Source organism: Echinops telfairi, unplaced genomic scaffold (genome assembly GCF_000313985.2).
Source record: "Echinops telfairi isolate 266 unplaced genomic scaffold, ASM31398v2 ScPeMD7_18;HRSCAF=68, whole genome shotgun sequence".
Lineage (NCBI taxonomy): Eukaryota > Metazoa > Chordata > Mammalia > Afrosoricida > Tenrecidae > Echinops > Echinops telfairi.
The window spans coordinates 72,048,007-72,066,264 of NW_022103915.1; the positions used below are offsets into that span (position 1 = coordinate 72,048,007).

The 18,258-nt window shown below is 39.9% G+C and overlaps 1 protein-coding gene across 1 annotated transcript in view; it reads left to right on the top strand.

Annotated features, from left to right (window-relative positions):
- The window catches only part of BAZ1A (bromodomain adjacent to zinc finger domain 1A), an 87,018-nt gene that overhangs the window by 2,005 nt on the left and 66,755 nt on the right, over positions 1–18,258 (top strand). Inside the window, 2 exon segments of the mRNA XM_045287647.1 lie at positions 1,366–1,430; positions 7,280–7,558. Of these exon segments, the coding sequence (XP_045143582.1) occupies positions 1,366–1,430; positions 7,280–7,558 (344 nt within the window).

The window sequence follows — 18,258 nt, forward strand, 5'->3', positions numbered from 1 at the left end:
TGTGAGCCGCCTGACATGTGCCACTCGCTATTGTTTTGATAACCCGGAGCTGCTGCTTGCACAATTTCCAGCCCTGTTTTTGAAGCCTCTCGCTCGGTTTCTCCCAAGGGCTCCCCTTACCCTGCAACACGTATCAGCGCAGTGCGTTGTTAGCGATCTAAAAGTGAGCACCTGAATTGATCAATCATTGAAACAAGCCTGATTCCCTCCTCCCTTGAAAAATAAAATTCTTTAAATCTCTAGTCTCTCCACTCAGAAGGAATCCATTTGTGGCTTAGAAACCTAGTGTTACAGGAAGCAAGTCCGTTGAAGGTAGGAGGCGCCTTCTCTAAGTAGGGACTTGATGCTTCAGGCGAACTGCACCTGCCTGAGAAATGAGTAGCGAGTCTAAAAAAGTCTATTCCTTTGGCAGTTAAATAACCTTTTTGTTTTTTTCTGAAGCTTCGCAGGAAAATGAGTAACAAATCAACTTGATACATCACATACTGTTCTAGGGAGTTTTTCAGCAGACTACTTTTAAAGAGGAGTGCACGTTAGGCTTTGCTCCTGTACAGACTTGTTGTGGTAGTTACTCAAATAGATTTCACTCTTGTAACGACTTAATTGAATTTGGATTAGGCAACTTGACAAGAGTTGCGTCTTTTTTTCTTCTTTTTTAAGTTAAACGTCTTGGTAAATGTCTTCATGATCTAGTGCTGCTATAACGAGTATCACAGAAAGGTGACAAACATTTTCTCAAGTCAGGACTCCTGGTGGCCTGCTCCCAGAGCAGAAGGCCTTTCTCTTTCCCTTTGGGATCCAGGGGCCTGCCCTTGACTCTTCACTTCTGTTCCTGTGTGATCTTCCTGTGGTTTGACATCTCTTACCCCATCTCTGCTTCTCTTCATCACTTATTTAATCTCTTTTGAGATCTCAAGAGATTTCATTTCAAGACACAACGGACACTACTCTTGCCTTATTAACATGACAGACAACTCATCCCCAAATGGGATAGAGGTTAGGATTGACGACACACATTTTTAGGAGACAGTTCGATCCTAACAGCACAATCATGAATTTATTTTTTTAATTGTATCTAAGCATGCCAACAAAATAGAAAACAAAAAAGTTCAAACTTTCTTCCCTGCGATAAAACCAATCTTCTTTTTTTTAAGAAATCTTCTCTGCCTTTTGAGAGGACTTTTGGGATGAAACACTATGGACTTTGTATCTGGAATGTTGATGAAGGAGAGTTTTGGTAGTCCAAACCTGCCTGTCTTCCAGTACTAGTAAGGAAGTGTGTCCTTGGTAGTCTTAGCACTAAAGACTAGGTGTTGGTTTTATTTTTGGTCGTTTTTTTTCTGTGTTGGATTGGTTGTGTTTTAGGGAATTGCAAGCTGTTTTGTAGAGATGATTGGGTTTGGAGCAAAGATCTTTAATACATTAACTCTGTAAAAGCAATGCTGCTGGTATTCAGAATTAGAAACGCCTCCATGGGGTAGGCATTGGGCTGATAACCAAAAGGTTAGCAGCTCAAACCCACGAGCAAGCTCACCAGGTGAAAGGTGAGACTGTGCTCCTAATGCTTGACAGTCTTGCAAACCCTATAGGCTGTCAGAGGCCAGATCAGCTCGATGACAGTGGGTTATGATGATCCCTTAGGAACCTGACAAATCTGAGGAAACCCATTGTCATTCATTCCTTAAATTACCATTTGGTTTATGTTCTGGAAGATTATTTTTTAATTTGATTATTTTATTATTAGAATGTCTTTAGAGAGACCGCCTGTGCTTGCCTGTTTGCTCAGGTTTTCAATTTCTTGAATATAAATAGCTGAACTTTAATCCATTTCAAATAATTTTTCTACATCTCTTTATTAATTTTTCAACAAAATGCAAAGTTGATTTTGTTTCTTACACTGTATGCCTGTTTAGTCAACGCTGCAAGTGAATTTTTAATGCTAAATGGTTTTGTCTCCATCTTACTTGAAATTATAGCTCACTTCCTCCTTGTCTTTTTAAGCAGCAGTGATCACTACATTTTCTTCTGAAGCTGTGGATTCTTTGAGACAGGAACTATGACCAGAATGGGTCCTTAGTGATTAGATAGTATTACTCCTGTATTTATATATCTATTTAGAATTACATGTGCTTAACTAATTGTTAACTCTTGTTTGACCTGCTTTTATAAGTAGAGTCATTAAAAATAGTGCATTTAATGCAAACAAATGCATATGACAATGTACATGAGTTAATCTGTTAAGTAAATTAAAAGTCATTCTATAATTTCAGTCACCTGATAGCAGTTTATGGTTTTTTAGTTATTTTGGGCTGAGGATTGTGAAAAATTAAACAGATTTGAATATCAGAAATTTTAGATTTGTGAGAAAGGACCATGATTTGTTGTATTATCTAGTGAGTTAATCTTCTAATTAAAATGGCTATTTTTTGTTTGTTTGCTTATTTTGCTTTTTTAAGCCATGTAGACCCTTGGAATTGGGATATATTTCTCATCTTTGAGTGCATACAACCTTTCGTTCAAAATGAGGGAATCCTTTCCACAATTAGCAGTCCAGCCTGGCTTGTCAATGAGAAGAGGCAGTCTGAGGTACTTCGGGCAGCTCATTTTTGTTGTTGGTCATTTTGCAGACAAACTAAGCTGTTGATGAGACTTCTACATGGAGTGTCCTGATAAGATTTTGTATGCTTACTAGCAATCTCTGTGTAGTTCATTGATTTTATCCATTAAAACAATAAACCATCATCCTAACAACTTTATGGAAATAGCTTGTTGCTTAACCTCCCCCAGGCCACCCCTCCCCCACCCCTGACTACCTATAGTTCAAACCCTTACTTGAAGTTTCAGTTTAGCTTGCCTTTAAGAGCTGTCTAGATTAAATATCTTCAAATATTTAGAATAGTTTTCCTCCTCCTCCCTCTCCCAATTTTCCAATTCCCAACTCTCTCTTCCTTAAACAGCCTGTAATGATAATCATTACAGGCTGATTGGAGGCAGGCATAACCTCTTTTCTCTTAACCTTCTAGACACCCCCCACCCACACCCCCATTCTTAGATCCCCCCATTCTTCTCATGGCAGTTGGGCTGTGTTCTCTAATTCCAGGTTCCTAAAGGTACCCCCACTCTGCCAGCAAACTTCTTGCCCAAAGACACACACTCCATCTCACTCTAGATTTGTGGTCTCCAGTGTCACAGCTCTGACTCCTGGGTCTAGGAGGGTTCTAGTATGCTGGGTCCAAAGCATGTTCCCAGTCCCTGTCTATTTTTTCTTGATGGTAGTTAGGTTCCCCTCTTAGTCTCTGGGATTGTCTATCTTTTAAGCTTAGCAGAGTGGCAGAATTGATTAATTCTTCATTAGGGTTCCATACATCTTATTTACATGTTCCTATCCCCACAGGAGTTCCAGATACCTTATTTGCATTATTAACATGCTATCCAAATACCCTAGGGGGCACCAAGCATTTTTGCCTAGCCTTACCAGGTCATTTGGTGGGAGTTTACAAAACCAAAAAAGCTGTATGGAAGCAATCTAATGTACCCCCAAACCAAACCAACTGCTGACTCATAGCAGCCCTATCGTTTTTGAGGTTATGCATCTTTATAGGAGCAGATAGATAGCCTCAGCTTTCTCCAGTGGAGCTGCTGGTGGGTTTGAAGTGCTAACCTTTTGGTTAGCAATCCGATGCATACCCCGCAGGGCCACCAGGGCTCAATTACAGCGCGTTATGATTAATATATTTTCGGCCTTTAGGTAGAATATGCTTTTCATTTATCTTTTTGCAATTATATTTGATTTCTGATTTATATGTCACTTTATTCTCAATCTTATTATACTAGGTTTTGTTGTTGTTTTTTTCATTTTCCAAATACCCACTAGTTAATCAGAGAGTTGGTTTATATTAGAGGTTCTCAGTAAAGCACTGTACTTGGTAACTCAGAGGTAGTTTTCTCTTAAGAAATAATGGTAAATAGCAAGGGTTAGCAAACTCTTACTGCAAAGGGCCAGTTAATAAATATTGTTGACTTTGCAGGCCTAAAAATGGGTAATATCTCTGTTACACCTACTCAAGTGCAGCCATAGATAAAACCTAAATGAAAGGATGATGTGGGGTGCTCCACTAATACTGTTTACAAAACCAGATGGAGCACTGAATGAGACCTCCAGGAGCCAGTAGTATGCCCACCTCTAATAAGTACAGAAGACTGCTGAAGGAATAGTCATAGGAGATAGGGTAGTATATCTCAAAATACTTCGCTCATAATAGTAAACTGTGTTTCTTATAGATGTTACATGACTGTAATGTAATTCAGAATTTGAAGAGGCGCTGTAACATATCCTCTACAGTAATGTTAACAAAAGAGGGGAGAATACATAATCATTAACTATGCTAACATGTGCAATACATGATGAATGGGCGAAATGAAGGTAGAATCCAGAAGATGGAAAAAGTGACAATGTGTAATGTTAAAATGGTGCAGTGTTGGCAGGGGGTGAAGAACAGGAAGAAATAGCCCTGCGGCTTTCCCCTTGTTTTTAAGAACTTGCTTTAAAGCTGCTTCTATAATTTGTCTCTCTACCACCAGCCCTCACTCCCCCCCCCACCCCACCCCAACCCCCTGCCCTCCCACCCCCGCCACCCCCCAGGGTAGATCTTTGTGTACTGGAAAGCTATAATGTAGCAACTGCAGATGTTGAAGAGCAGATACAAACAGACATACACTTTGCAGGAGGAGGTACGAAAGCGGTGTGTACACTAGTTGTTGACTTTCAGATTTGTTTAAATAACTTTATTGTGAATTGAGTGGGACTTCTCCTCCTTCCCCTTCCCCCACCCACCACACACCTGCCCACACCCCCGGCCTGGTAATACACTTGGTGTCAATACCATTCTTGGTATTTTGTACAATGTTAGTACAATGTTTATTGCAACCCACCTTACACCTTACACAGACTTCAGGCAAATGCCATGGCACTTTAGATAGCCTACCAAAAACACCAGGTGTGCTGCCTAGCTGATATGGCAAGAGCTGTACTGTCCAATACAGTAGTCGCTAATTGGCCTGGTTTCTAATAAGCGCTTGAAATGAAACTAAGATGCGTTGTAAATGTAAAATACACTAATAAGATACCACGATTTTTTGGGTTGGCTATATATTGAATGTTTTTCCCTTAAATTTAAAAAAACTTAGGGTAGAGCTGCCCCAGGTTTCCATGGCTGATAATCTTAATGGACGCAAACTGCCACATCTTTTGCCAACTTTGTCAGTGTAAGTCCCTAGAACATGTTAAAATTATGTATACTTTGGCTCGCATTCTATTTCTGTTACCACTGGCTTAACTTTGCTGTCAATTTGACTTTGACTCTTCGTGACCCTGTAAGATGGAGGTGAATTGTTTCATGAGGTCCCCAAGGCTATATACATCCTTCCAGAAACAGACAGCCATGTCTTTCCCCCGCAGCAGCTGGTGGTTTCACGCTGCCTTACCCACTGTACCCCCAAGGCTCCTCACTACAACTAGTTTGGAGACAAGTTACTGTGGAAGATGTCTTGAATAGGTATAGTTAAAGCCTTTACAAAAGCACACTTCGGATGCCTTATGTGCTATGTTAGCTTGGGAAGCCGAGGCTGACACTTAAGTTTGTTTTGTGGGGTGGGGTGTTTAAATACACATTCTAAGTGGAGCTGCAGTTTTAGGCATTAAACTTAAGAACTCTTTCAGACTACATCAGTTCATTTATTTTGTACCATTGGTAGACCTACTGGGTTGTTTCTGTCGCCTCTCACTAATTATTTATCTAACAGATTTCCTGGAAACCAGATTGCATTTACCTTTTCCTCTCTGGCATTGCTTTCTTCAGTTGTACCTTTTTGTAAGACCTAAGGTTCTAGTGTTTTCTTATATCTTAGGACCTTCTTGTTCCTTTACCTCCTGTCTTATAAATCATTTTTCACTTTATATTTTGACATGCATTCCTTATGTCCTCTATTAAGGAGTTCATACTTCAAAAGGATTCCTTTGTACTAAATTAGAGTCATATAGCTGGCTGTTCAAATGTCATCTCTAGGTCTCACATATGTTAAAAGTGTTATTTCTCTTACTTTCACAGGTTTTAGCTTGTTCTTGTTTTACAGACACATATACACAGAAAATAATCTTAATGGAATTGTCGCAAATGTTTGAAGATCATATATTACTGTAGGAATGACCTATGTAGATATGTCATATCTACATATGCAAGCAGGAAATAAACAGCAATTTTAACACTTTCAGAATCATTGGAGGATGTCAGGGAAACAAACCTAGGAGAAAAATGACTCAACTATACTGCTTGCATATAATTTTAGAAAATTTGAACAGTACACAAAGACTTGAGGAGGAAGAAAACAGTTTTCCCCATACCTTCATAGAGGCAACTTTTGCTAAAAAAAATTTCATGTCTAACTTTATATTTAAAAAATATATATGTAGAAATGGAAGCAATGTTACAAACACTTAGAATAAGAAAAATTAGCTTTCCTTTTTTCCCCCGATCCTCCCATTACCATCAGTTCAGTTCCAGTCCCTACCAGTCCTCCCTCTGTTGCTGCAGGGGACTTTCCCTACAGCGTGTGTATCAACGGACTAGAGATGATGCTCTTCAGTCACTTGAGTCTTTTCTGCTCAGTGTGACTCAGACGTCACACACGGAGGACTTTCTTTGTAGAAGTCTTAAATTTAACACAAATGAGATCATACTGTACATAATTTCAGTAAGTTTTTACTTTCCAAACACATAAGGAATGAAATAAAAATTCAGATTTATTTATTTATGATTACCTTGTAATTTTCAAATTGTGGATTGTTTTCACTGAATTCACATAATTTTGTTATTTTCTTTTATTGTTAGGATACTTCGATTTTTTTTCATTCTTTGCAATGACATTGAAACCTTCTAAAATTTAATTGGCAAGGGCTTAAAAGTGACTTTTAGTATTTGGTTCTGCTGAAAAACAAAAAAGTTTAAAAATTAAAAAGGAAAAGAAAAAAAAGGTGTTATTTTCAGTTTGATTCCTAATTCCAAAACTGTTGGACATTAAAGTCCAATTTTTACTGCATATGCCTTTAAATGTGTGATTTAAATTCCCCCCCCCCCAGGTTTGTATGATGTGTACATTTACCAGTTATCAAATCCTACTAGAATTAAAATTTTGCCCTGAAGGGACAGTCTTGTTTGTTTTTAAAGTAAAATTTGTGAATGCTAAATGATGGATTTTGGGTTTTGTTTGCTTCTTTCACCAGTGACTTTTTTGAGCGGACCATTCTGTGCAACAGTCTTGTGTGGAGTTGTGCCGTGACGGGCAGACCGGGACTGACCTATCAAGAAGCACTTGAGTCTGAAAAAAAAGCAAGACAGAATCTTCAAAGTTTTCCAGAACCACTAATTATTCCAGTTTTATGCTTGGCCAACCTCACCCATCGCTCACGCTTGCATGAAATTTGTGATGACATCTTTGCATATGTCAAAGATCGCTATTTTGTTGAAGAAACAGTTGAAGTCATTAGGAATAATGGGGCAAGGTAAAGTTCTTTTAATATTTTTTGGGTTATGTATTCACATCGTCAAAATCCAGAATATACTACAGCGAATTGAAGACTACTTCTCGATGCTATCTTTTCGCTTTCCTCCCACCGTCCTCACCTGGTATCCCTAGTGTTTAAAGTTTGTTGTATATCTTTCCAGCTTGTTTTTGCATGTTCCACCGCAAGATTCACATAGCCTCTCCTTTTAATGCAAAAATAAATGCATTCTATCCTGTACACTCTTTTAAACTGAAAATATCATGGAGATCAGTCTATTATATAAACTAGCTTCCTTTTTTAATTACTGTATGAGGGGCCTTCAAATATTTGTGGGGCATTTTCTTTTACTTTTTCCCCATGAAATTTGAGAGTTATAATTTCACAATATGGAAGTTCTGTGTATAAGAGTGAAAAAGTCTAAGATTAAGAAATCTACTGTGTCCTCATTTTATTACATAGAATATGTATTATGCCTGAATTTAAAATTCTTGTATATTTTAGTAGCTCTTCACTAAGTTTCCTTTTACCCAGGTCTTTAAGAATAGTGGTTTTTTTCCTCTAGAAAGATTTGTAATGGTTCTTGGTGACACAGTGGTTAAAGCGCTTGGCTCAGAATAAAAGGTTGGTATTTCAAACCCACAAGCTGCTCCATGGGAGAAAGATGTGGTTGTCTGCTTTAATGAAGATAGGACCTTGGAAACCCTTTTCAACTCTGTCCTTTGGGGTCAGCATGAATCAGAATTGACTTGACATCCGTAGGCTTTTGGTTAATTCTACAGCACTGAATTAAAAATCACCAGTATTTGCCTGAAGTCTTAAAGCATTGGTATTTATTTTGGCAGATTTTATTTTGCCTTGCTGTCTTATTTCAGTTAATCCTAATTCATGGCTAACAGTTGGGCTGCAAGGTCAGCAGTTAGAAACCACCAGCTGTTTCCCAGGAGCAAGTCAAGGATTTCTATTGTATTTCTAAAGCGTTACCATCTTGGAAACCCACAAGGGGCAGTTCTACCCTTTCTTATAGGGTAGCTAGGAGTCAGAATGAGCTGGCTGGCAGTGAGCTGGCCCTTTTTGGAACCAGAATAATTCCTTAACAAATTCATACTCATTTTAGTTCGTAGATGCTATTCTACAGGAATCTTTAAAAAAAACAAGCAATGTTTACCATAAGATCTAATGTCATTTGGCTTTGGGTAAGTAATTAATGAAGTCCAGGATTTTTTGTAAGTCTAAGGGTTTTTTAAAAAGAGTTATATATTTTAGAACAATTAGAAAATGCTGATAAACAGAATAAGAAATTCACCAGTAATTTCACCCCTCCCCCTTCCCCTACCCTATCCCCAGTACCCTATAAAAGAAAAAGATCATACTATAAATGCAGTTTGGGAGTATGCTTAATGGTTTGGTAATATGCTTAGAAAATAGGTTTTTGTTTGATCTGTATCACAAATAGAATAGGTGTCTTTGAGGACCATGACAATGTTTTTTTCTTTGTAGCTGTGTTTATTCAACTTATGCCAAAAATATTTTGTGATTTAGAAATTATTGTGTTACATTAGCTTTTAACACTGGAAACATTACTTCCGCCCAGAAGTTTAGTACTTCAATGTCTTTTGCATAGGCTTTTTGGTTTTATTTTAAAAATTGACTTCAAGTTGTAGTTAATAGAAATAGTAAACTGGATGTTGTAGAAATAGGAAATGGGGAGTAACAATTTCATCAGAATTCATTAGGAAACATATCTCTTCCTGTTTAACAAGTTCTTAAATTATGAAGCATAAGAAATTGGTGGGGTTCTTTTTTCTCAAAAAAAAAATAAGAAAGAAAATTAAGGTTTTAATTTTTCAATATGTAGTCTCCACTCTTTAATTTACGATCATGCCTAAAGCGCCCCCTCCCATAAATACCATATTCTGGATGTGCGCTATTTAGTACAAGAAACCACTTAACATGTCTAAGCATAGAGTTGAGTCAGCCTGAAAAGTCCTGGTACGAGCACAAGAGCACAGATTCATGCTTGACAGGTTTTGTGTGTGTTACTATAAATGCTGAGGATCGTTTCAGTGATTCACTCCATCCTTTACAGCCTCTGCTCCAGATCACTGAGAGTATAGGTAACATCAGACTGGGTTTTTTTCTGAGGGTCTGATAAGGGGGCTTGTGGGGTTTGAGACTGGAAAATGGAGACATAGCCCGGGTTAGCCTTTGCTAAGATGGTTAAGTGACTAATGGGCTGTTACCAAAAACCAAACCAAATTCACTGCCATCGAGTTGATGCCAACTCTTGGAGTGACTCTTTGGAACAGAGTCTGAGTTACCCCTTTGTGTTTCCAAGATTTGAACTCTTCACTGGAGTAGAAAGCCTCATCTTTCTCCCTTGGAGCAGCAGGTGCTTTTGAAGTGCTGACCTTGTGATTAGCAGCCTGATTCATAACCACTACGCCATCTATTGGGCTCCTCTACTGGGCAGTTAGAGTAACATATATGCCTAGATATGGTTGCCCAAGAGCTGATGCATGCCCTGGGTGGGCAGAATGGGGTGACACAAGATTTCATCCTACTCTTCAGAAAGATTAGCAAGCTAAAATTTGTGAATTGTTTATTTCTGGGATTTTAAAATTTATTATTACCAGTTAACCTGGTTACCGACTGGTAATTGCAATTACAGAGTGCAAAACTGAATATGGGTAGATAACTTTTTCTAAAGCAAGGGGCCTGCTAGTACTGTCACGTAAGCATACGATTGCTAACCACAGGGTCAGGGATTGAAAACCACCAGCCACTCCACAGGAGGAAAATGAAGCTATCTGTTCCCATAAAGATTTACAGCCTTGGGAACCCAATATAGGGTCACTGTGAGTTGGAATTGATTGGATGTGTAACTTACATTGTAAACGTTCCTGCACAGACTCAATTTGATGCTTCACAAAATTACAGCTCAAAGTTTAGCCTGATAAAACAAGCTTATTCATTTTCTCAAATGTTCTAAAGGCCTCCAGATTGCATTGATGATCAATGAGCATCTCGTGGGTAACAGTTTTTGGATGCCAAATGCTGACGTTGAGTTTGATTCGTTTTCTATCACAGTTTATTCTTTGCACTGATGCCAAGTGCAAGGAGTCAGCTGAGTCTCCACCAAGACTTCCAGTCATTACTGTGAGAGAGTTAATTATAATAAGAAAGATGATAAAAATGATGACTAAGTTGAGGTTCACCTCTTTGCTAATATAAAAGGAAGCCAGATATTTGTTTGCATTGATATGTATGTCTTTGAACTGGTTAGCAGCAGTGTGGTGACATAAGAATCTGGTGGCCAGGAAATTCTTAGTTCCTGGTGTTAGAATACCATAAACTCAGCTCACAAATGAAGGGGATCTATGAATAGCTGCTTCTGGCCTGAAATCCCTGTTGGGAATAAAAGGGAAGTGCCGATCTTCATGGTCAGTACACAGGATCAGGCCTGAGGAATTAGAAGTTCTACGTCTTTTTCTGCCTCCCGCCTCATCTCTTCATGGGGCCAGTATACTATCATTGTTTGTAATGAACAGTTTTCCTTGTAGAAACTCTGAATTATTCTGTGGACTAGATAAAACTATAATTTGCTTCCCAACTGTCTTGGAGGCCTGGAATAGTGTATATAAATAGAATTCATTTCACCTATGATTCAAAATTACTGTTTTTAGAATACAGTTGTCTTTCCTAGCAAGTTCAAAGGCCACCCGAGTATAAAAGTTAAAGAACTCAGAGAAATTGCTATTAGGTGCTATCGGGGCAGTTTTTACTCTTAGCAACTCTGTATAACAGAAGGAAACCCTGCCGATCGTGCCATCCGCACAGGGGTGGAGCCCATTGTTGGCCGCCACAGGGTCGATCTGTCATGTCAAGGGCCTTCCTCTTTTTCATTGCCCCTCTACTTTACCAAGCATGTCTTTCTTAAGCTACAATAATTTTAATGAAAGGTAATGCTCATAAAAGTGTAAAAGGGGGGCACGGGGTGAATCAACTCATCACTAAGGGCCAGGTAGAATTCTTTAAAGACATATGCCAAGTGAATAAATCGGAGCAAGAACCTCATGCTTTTTCTGTAAGCATCTACGGACTGTTAAAGGCTTTATAAAAAGGTCACAGCTATGCAACGCTTGTTGTCATAATGCAAAAGCTCAACTGGCTCACTGCCATCAAGTCAGTTCCAACTCATAGCAACCCTATAGGACAGAGCAGAACTGCCCCATGGGCTTCAGAGATGTTTAACTCCTTTTGGGGACAGGAAGCCTTGGTTTTCTCCTGTGGAGTGCCTGGTGGTGAGCAGCCTAACCCTTCACCAGGGCACTACCAGGGTTCCTTGGTGCAAAAGCAGTCATAGACAATATATAAAGGGACTAACATGCCTTTTCCAATAAATTCTTACTTATGGGGACTGACATTTTAATTTCATACTATTTTCACTTGTCATGAAGTATTTTTCACCCTCAACCATTTAAAAAAATATAAACCATTCTTAGCTCATCAGCTTTGCAGAAAAACTGTTGGGTTCCACTAGGACCATTGATCGTAGTTTGCTGACTCCTGCTGTAGAAGGAAGGGCACTGCTTGTGGAACAGTCATAGTAGAAAGTTCCCGAGATCCTCTTTTTACCTAGAACCTTAGGTGTACCTTTACCCGTGGGATGCAGAGATGACTTGGTACATAGGGGAAAGAGCCTTAGGAGCTAAACCCAGTTACTCCTGGGACTCTTCTTTCCTAATCTGTAAAACTGTGGTAGTACCTAGTCAAATGGTGGTTGCAATAGAGCATTGGTGGTTCATTGATAGTTGTCTCACCACCAGTGTGGGAGCCCCAGCTTCATTTCCTGGCCAGTGCAAATCACATGCAGACACTATCCCATCTGTCTAGAGTGGCATGCATGTTGCTCTGATGCTGGATAGGTTTCAGCAGCGCTTCTGGTCCAAGACAGACTAAGAATTTGCTTCAGAACCAACGAAAACCCTGTAGATTACAGATGTCAAACCTACCACTGATTCATATGTGTATGTCTATGGCACAAAGCAGACATTATACCAGGCATGGGGTCACCAGGAGTTAGGGACCCGCTTGACTGCCACTAGCAGTAACAATTGTAATTATATTAGCTAGCTTTTGCTGCATAATTAACTACCCCAACCTTTAGTGTCCTAATCAGTAAACATTATTCTCATGATTCTTTGCCTGGCTGGATTATGTAGGTTCTAGACTCTAAACTGACCTTGTTCACAACTTGGGGCCTCAGACTGGCATGACTGGGGTCTGCTTCCATGTGGCCTCATAGCCTTCAGGAAACTTTCCCAAACTCGCTCCTGGGTTGGTGGAGAGGGTTCCTAGTAGCACTAGTAGACACATCCCAGCATGTTCGGTAAGGTCGCAGTGGCCAAAACTAGTCAAATGGGGAGACTTAGGGAGGTGTGTTTCATTGGGGACCCTCACTCCAGCAACCTATCACCAACCCCAAACCTACTGCCGTTAAGTAGATTTGGACTCAGAGACCCTGTATATATATGTGTGTGTGTGTGTGTGTGTGTGTATCCCTGTGTATATATACGTGTGTGTGTGTGTGTGTGTGTGTATCAAACAAGAGTAGAACTGCCCTTTTGGAGATTTATTAACAGACTTGAAACTTTGTAACAAGCTCTGATCAACAATTATCCTGAGCATCTCTCATTCCTTAATAAGCCTGCCAGACAGGAATTCTGTCTGTGATTCTGCGTGGCCCTCAGAATTATTTTCCTTGAGTAGAAGGTACAGAGAGCCCAAGCAGTAGAGCAGAGAGCAGTAATTACAGCCTGATCACTTGCTTTATACCCCCGGTGTGAGAGTCTTTGTCACAACAGCTTTTGGGACCACCTCCACCTCGTGCGCAGTCAGCCCAGGCTCAGGCCACTTCCAGGACTGGGGGGCAACAGCAACACAGAACTTTTTATGTGAGCAGTCAATCTCATCTTTCTCCATTGGAACCACTGGTTGATTTGAACTGCTGACTTTGTGATTAGCAGCTCTCTGTGTCACCTAGGAGCCCAGCATAATGCGGTGGCACACCATGCTTGGTAAATTTGAGATCATTTCCCTTACTTGTAAGGGACAGCTAGCAGTAAAAACTCATCTTTTTGTTGTTGTTGTTGTTCAGACAACTCCTAGTTTTCTTATCTACTACCCATTTGCCAGTTTAAGGTGGTTTACATGTTGTGATGCCAGAAGCTTTGCCACCAGTGTTTCAAATACTCTTAAGAGTCATTCATGATTGGCAGGTGTCAGTGGAGCTTCTAGACTAAGACTAGGAAGGAGGAAGTTCTAGTGATCTACATCTAAGTTAGCCAATCCTATTGATAACAATGAAATGTTGTCTACACACACACACCCCTCATTTTTAAACAGGTTACTCTGCTTTGTAAACTCTTTATTATTATAGTTAACAGATTGTGCCGTATTTTACTTGGACGCCCTGAGCTGTTGAACCTTTCTTTTTCTCAGCTACCTTGCTTGCAGATGAAAGGATGCTATCTAGTGGCAGTGAAAGGTGACTGCAACCTTGGACTAAAAGTACACAGACGCCCTCAATCCCAGTGCTGTACCTTCTACTCAAAGAAAATAATTCATAATCTCATTTCCCCTCCTTGGAACTAGGACAAAAGATAAAAACAAAATCAAATGTATAAATCTCCTATTTTCCCCACTTTTGGGGGGAGACTCCAAAGGGTTAACTTGATAGATTTTCTCTAGGGACACAGGACAATCACAAGGGCTTATTATAAAGAAGTCTTAAGAAAATTGGAAACTTCATTGGTGAGAAAAAGGCCAGGACAGTTGTGCTGAGGTATTTCTTTTTTCCATCACGACTACACACTCACTCATTCTTTTGAGGACAGCAAAGGCTGGCCTATAGGAATTGTGCCGGGAAACCAAACCCTGCTGACCCCCTAGCCCAGTGGTTTTCAATCTTCCTCATGCCGCGACCCTTTCATACAGTTCCTCATGCTGTGGTGACACCCAACCATAAAATTATTTTCGTTGCTACTTCATAGCTATAATACTGTTACTGTTATGAATCATCATGTAAATATCTGATATGCAGGATATATTTTCATTGTTACAAATTGAACATAAAGTATAGTGATTAAACACAAAAGCAATATGTAATTAGATATTGTGAAATATTTATTTCTAATGACAAATGAGATTTTGTCTTGAAGCATGGTGTATGTAGCATGGGTAATAATCTTCACGCCAGGTACTTGTATGTGGGCGTATATGCATGTGGGTGGACCCACCTGGAGACCTGCCTAGACAGCAGTGTCTCAGTTCCTAAGACCATCATAAATGTTTTCCAGTGGTCTCAGGCGACCTCTGTGATAGGGTCGTTCGACCCCCAAAGGGGTCACAGGTTGAGAACTACTGCTCTTGCCCATCAGACTTCTTTTTGTACCCCAAACTCAAAGAATAAGTAAAAGGAACCCAATTTGAGGCCCTTGAGAATGCACACAAAACTGCTGTTTTGCTATACAGTAGTGTAAATTGAAGAGCATACCTTTTTTCAGGGAACGGTAGAGAGATGGAAACACCCCCTGCAGGAGTGTTTAGACGGATGAGAGATATATTGAGAACAACAGCTTCACACTTTGATATGTATTTTATACAGGTTTCTGTCATTTTGTAGCAATAACTTTTAAATTGCTGTTTTGTTGTCTTTGGTCTTCGAACTTTGGTCATACCTCCTCACAGGAAGGCATCATATTTTTGGTTGGTTTATGCAGGTGGTGTTGAGTGCTGTGGAATCGTATCCTGAGATATTTCTACCTAGCTGGAAATAAGTATTTGAACATGACTGAGACATAAGTAGGGTTTAAACTATTACCTTTTAACTATAATTTTCTTACAATTTCTATTTATACTATATATATTTTTAAATAATGGATTGGCCTTTATAGTAAGAGATCATTAGATTTCTTGTGATACAAAAGGTCAAATGCCAATCTAAGATCTGGTATTCAGGTTCACAGTCTCAGTTTTTATGAAAAATGAGAAGTTATAAATAAAGTAACGTTTTCCTGACCTTCTTTTCCGTTGACAAACAATTCAGTCTTTTTCTTAGAACTTGCAGGCTGGTATTGTGGTCTGTTTTTCTCCACTTAAAATGAGATATATCATGTAACCCTTTAATCTGAAGTGGTTTTTTTTTTTAAACTTCAGATTAATCAGATTCACTTGTGCCCTACCTTTAATGTTGAAAGAATTATCCAAGTGCAGCATTATAAACTAAATGTTCTTGCACCTGCATTAAAAGAAATAACAGGTTCATGAGGGCGCATAGGGAGGAGCAGGTGTTAAGGATGCCATAGATTCAGCCTGTTCCATTGTCAGAGGCCTGAGTAGAGGGCAGTCTTTTCTCTGAAATAGGTCTCCCTAGACTTTTGGTATTCTTTTCTTTTGCTGCTAATGGTTCACCTTTTAACCCAAACGCCTTGTGGTGTTTATTTATTTATTTTTAAGCTGCCTTTATTTTGGTTCTGGAATGTGAAAGCTTCAGGGTGGAGTGCATTCTCAGGACACTCTTCCCATGGTGACTAGCTCCCCGTCAACAGACTTGACTCCCTTCTGCTGTGCCGTCAGTCAGTGCTTGCAGCTGTGCTGGACACTTGCTTTCCCTTGGAAAGGTGATTCAGTTGCTGGCACTTTAGGACCTCTCTGCTGCTTGGGCTTGCACCCCTGAGGTGCTCTGGGCTCCTGAGAGTGGAAGAATAGAAGGCATGTGGGTTTCAGCATGAAGCGATTGAAGTTTAGGCTGTACTGTTGTTACTTGTTGTGCGATCCTTTATCCTCATTCCCAGAAGTTAGTTGTCTACTTACTTACTGCATAAGCTTCTAGTAATTAGGAACATCTTTTGGTCTCCCAACTTCATTGTGCTGTCAAACATGAAGGAACATTTTTTTAAGTTTCTGTACTAACCGTTCTGTGGAGTTGATTCTAACTCGAAGCAACCTTATAGGACAGAGTAGCACTGCTACTACCTAAGGTTTCTCAGACTTTTAAGTCTTAATGGGTGCAGACGGCCTCACTTTTGGCCTGAATAGTAACTGGTGGGTTTGAACCACTGATCACCACCGATCTTAAGGTTAACAGCCCAATACTTAACCCACGGTGCCACCAGCACTCCTTTGAAGTGGAGTCTTCATTCATGACTCTCTAACCCCCACCCCCATCCTCCAAAATACCAGCCAGCATCCAGTCTTCTTTGGATGAAACCTTCTAGCAAGTGGGTTTGAAAGTCTGTTAGGAGTTCTAGTCTATTAGGAGCCTTAGTGTGCTGCCTGGTAAATATTGGGCTGCTTGCTATTCATAAGGTTAGCGCTTTAAGCCCACCAGCCGCTTGGCGATGAGGCTATCTGCTCCCATCAAGATTTACAGCCTCAGAAACCTAATAATCATGTCATTATCAGTCAGGAGTAACTCGAGGATGGTGGGCTTGGTTGTAAGTTTTGCTTGAAGAGCTATTGGATTCTAATAATTAGAAGGTATTAATTTAACAATCCAGAGTGACTAAACTTCAAGTAAATATCATTAAGATGCCCAGCCTTGGTTAGATTGGCAAAGAATGCTACCTGTGATTTGCATGTGGTACAAAATTAAGGTAGTATTGATTTAACAAATAAGTTGATTTATATATTAGACATTAACTGCATTCTACATGTCCCTAGAAGGACCTCTAGTGGCCTGGTGGGTTGCACATTGTGTTGTTAATGTTAATCACAAAATCAGCGGTTCAAACCCACCATTCTGTAAGAAAATTGCGGTTTTGCAACAAGCCCTTAGGGTAAGGTGACCAGATTTAAAGCGGGACACCATTGACCGGGGGGCGGAGAGGGGAGTGTTCTTGATTAAAAATTTGGTCTATATGGACCAAATAGACCGTTCCCTAGCTTGTCGTGCATGCTTTCCAAAAACTGGGACTTTCTTAAGACGCCAAAAATCAGGACTGCCCTGCCAAAAGCGGGACGTCTGGTCACCTTACTATAGGGGCATCTCGACCCTATCTGATACGGTTGCTGTGATTGAGAATACTCAGTGTCAGTGAATTTTGACATGACAGAGTTCAGTGTGACCCTATCTACTATACCAGTTTTCTTCTCCCTTCCCCTTCTGTTAGGGAACATTTCTATTGGTTTTAAATAAATTGGCCCCTAAATTATTACAGCTCTGTGGGCCCTACTGGAGTCATGAACCACTTCAGGCACCACACCAACCTTACTTGGGTCGGTGGTGAGCCTCTTTCCTTGGTTTCTCCTTTGTAAGCATACCACCTGTGGGCAGGCACCAGGGCTCTGCTAGTGAAGGCAGTCTGGTCCTGACTGCGAAAGTTCACTGGAAAACGTACTTGATTACTTCTCAGAAGTCTGTGTAGTATTAGAAGCCTTGGATGTGATATCTAAACCTTGCAAAAATGGATCCATTTTATTTCTTTTGTATTTTTTCTTACTCAATTCATGCCACTAAATTACAGAGCCTTTTTAAAAAATTAAATAATCATTTTATTAGGGGTTCATATAACTCATCACAATCCGTACATACATCATTTGTCTCCAGCACATTAGTACATATGCTGACTTCATCATTCTCACAACACCCGCTTTCTACTTGAGCCCTTGGTGTCAGCTCATTTTCCCCCCTCTCT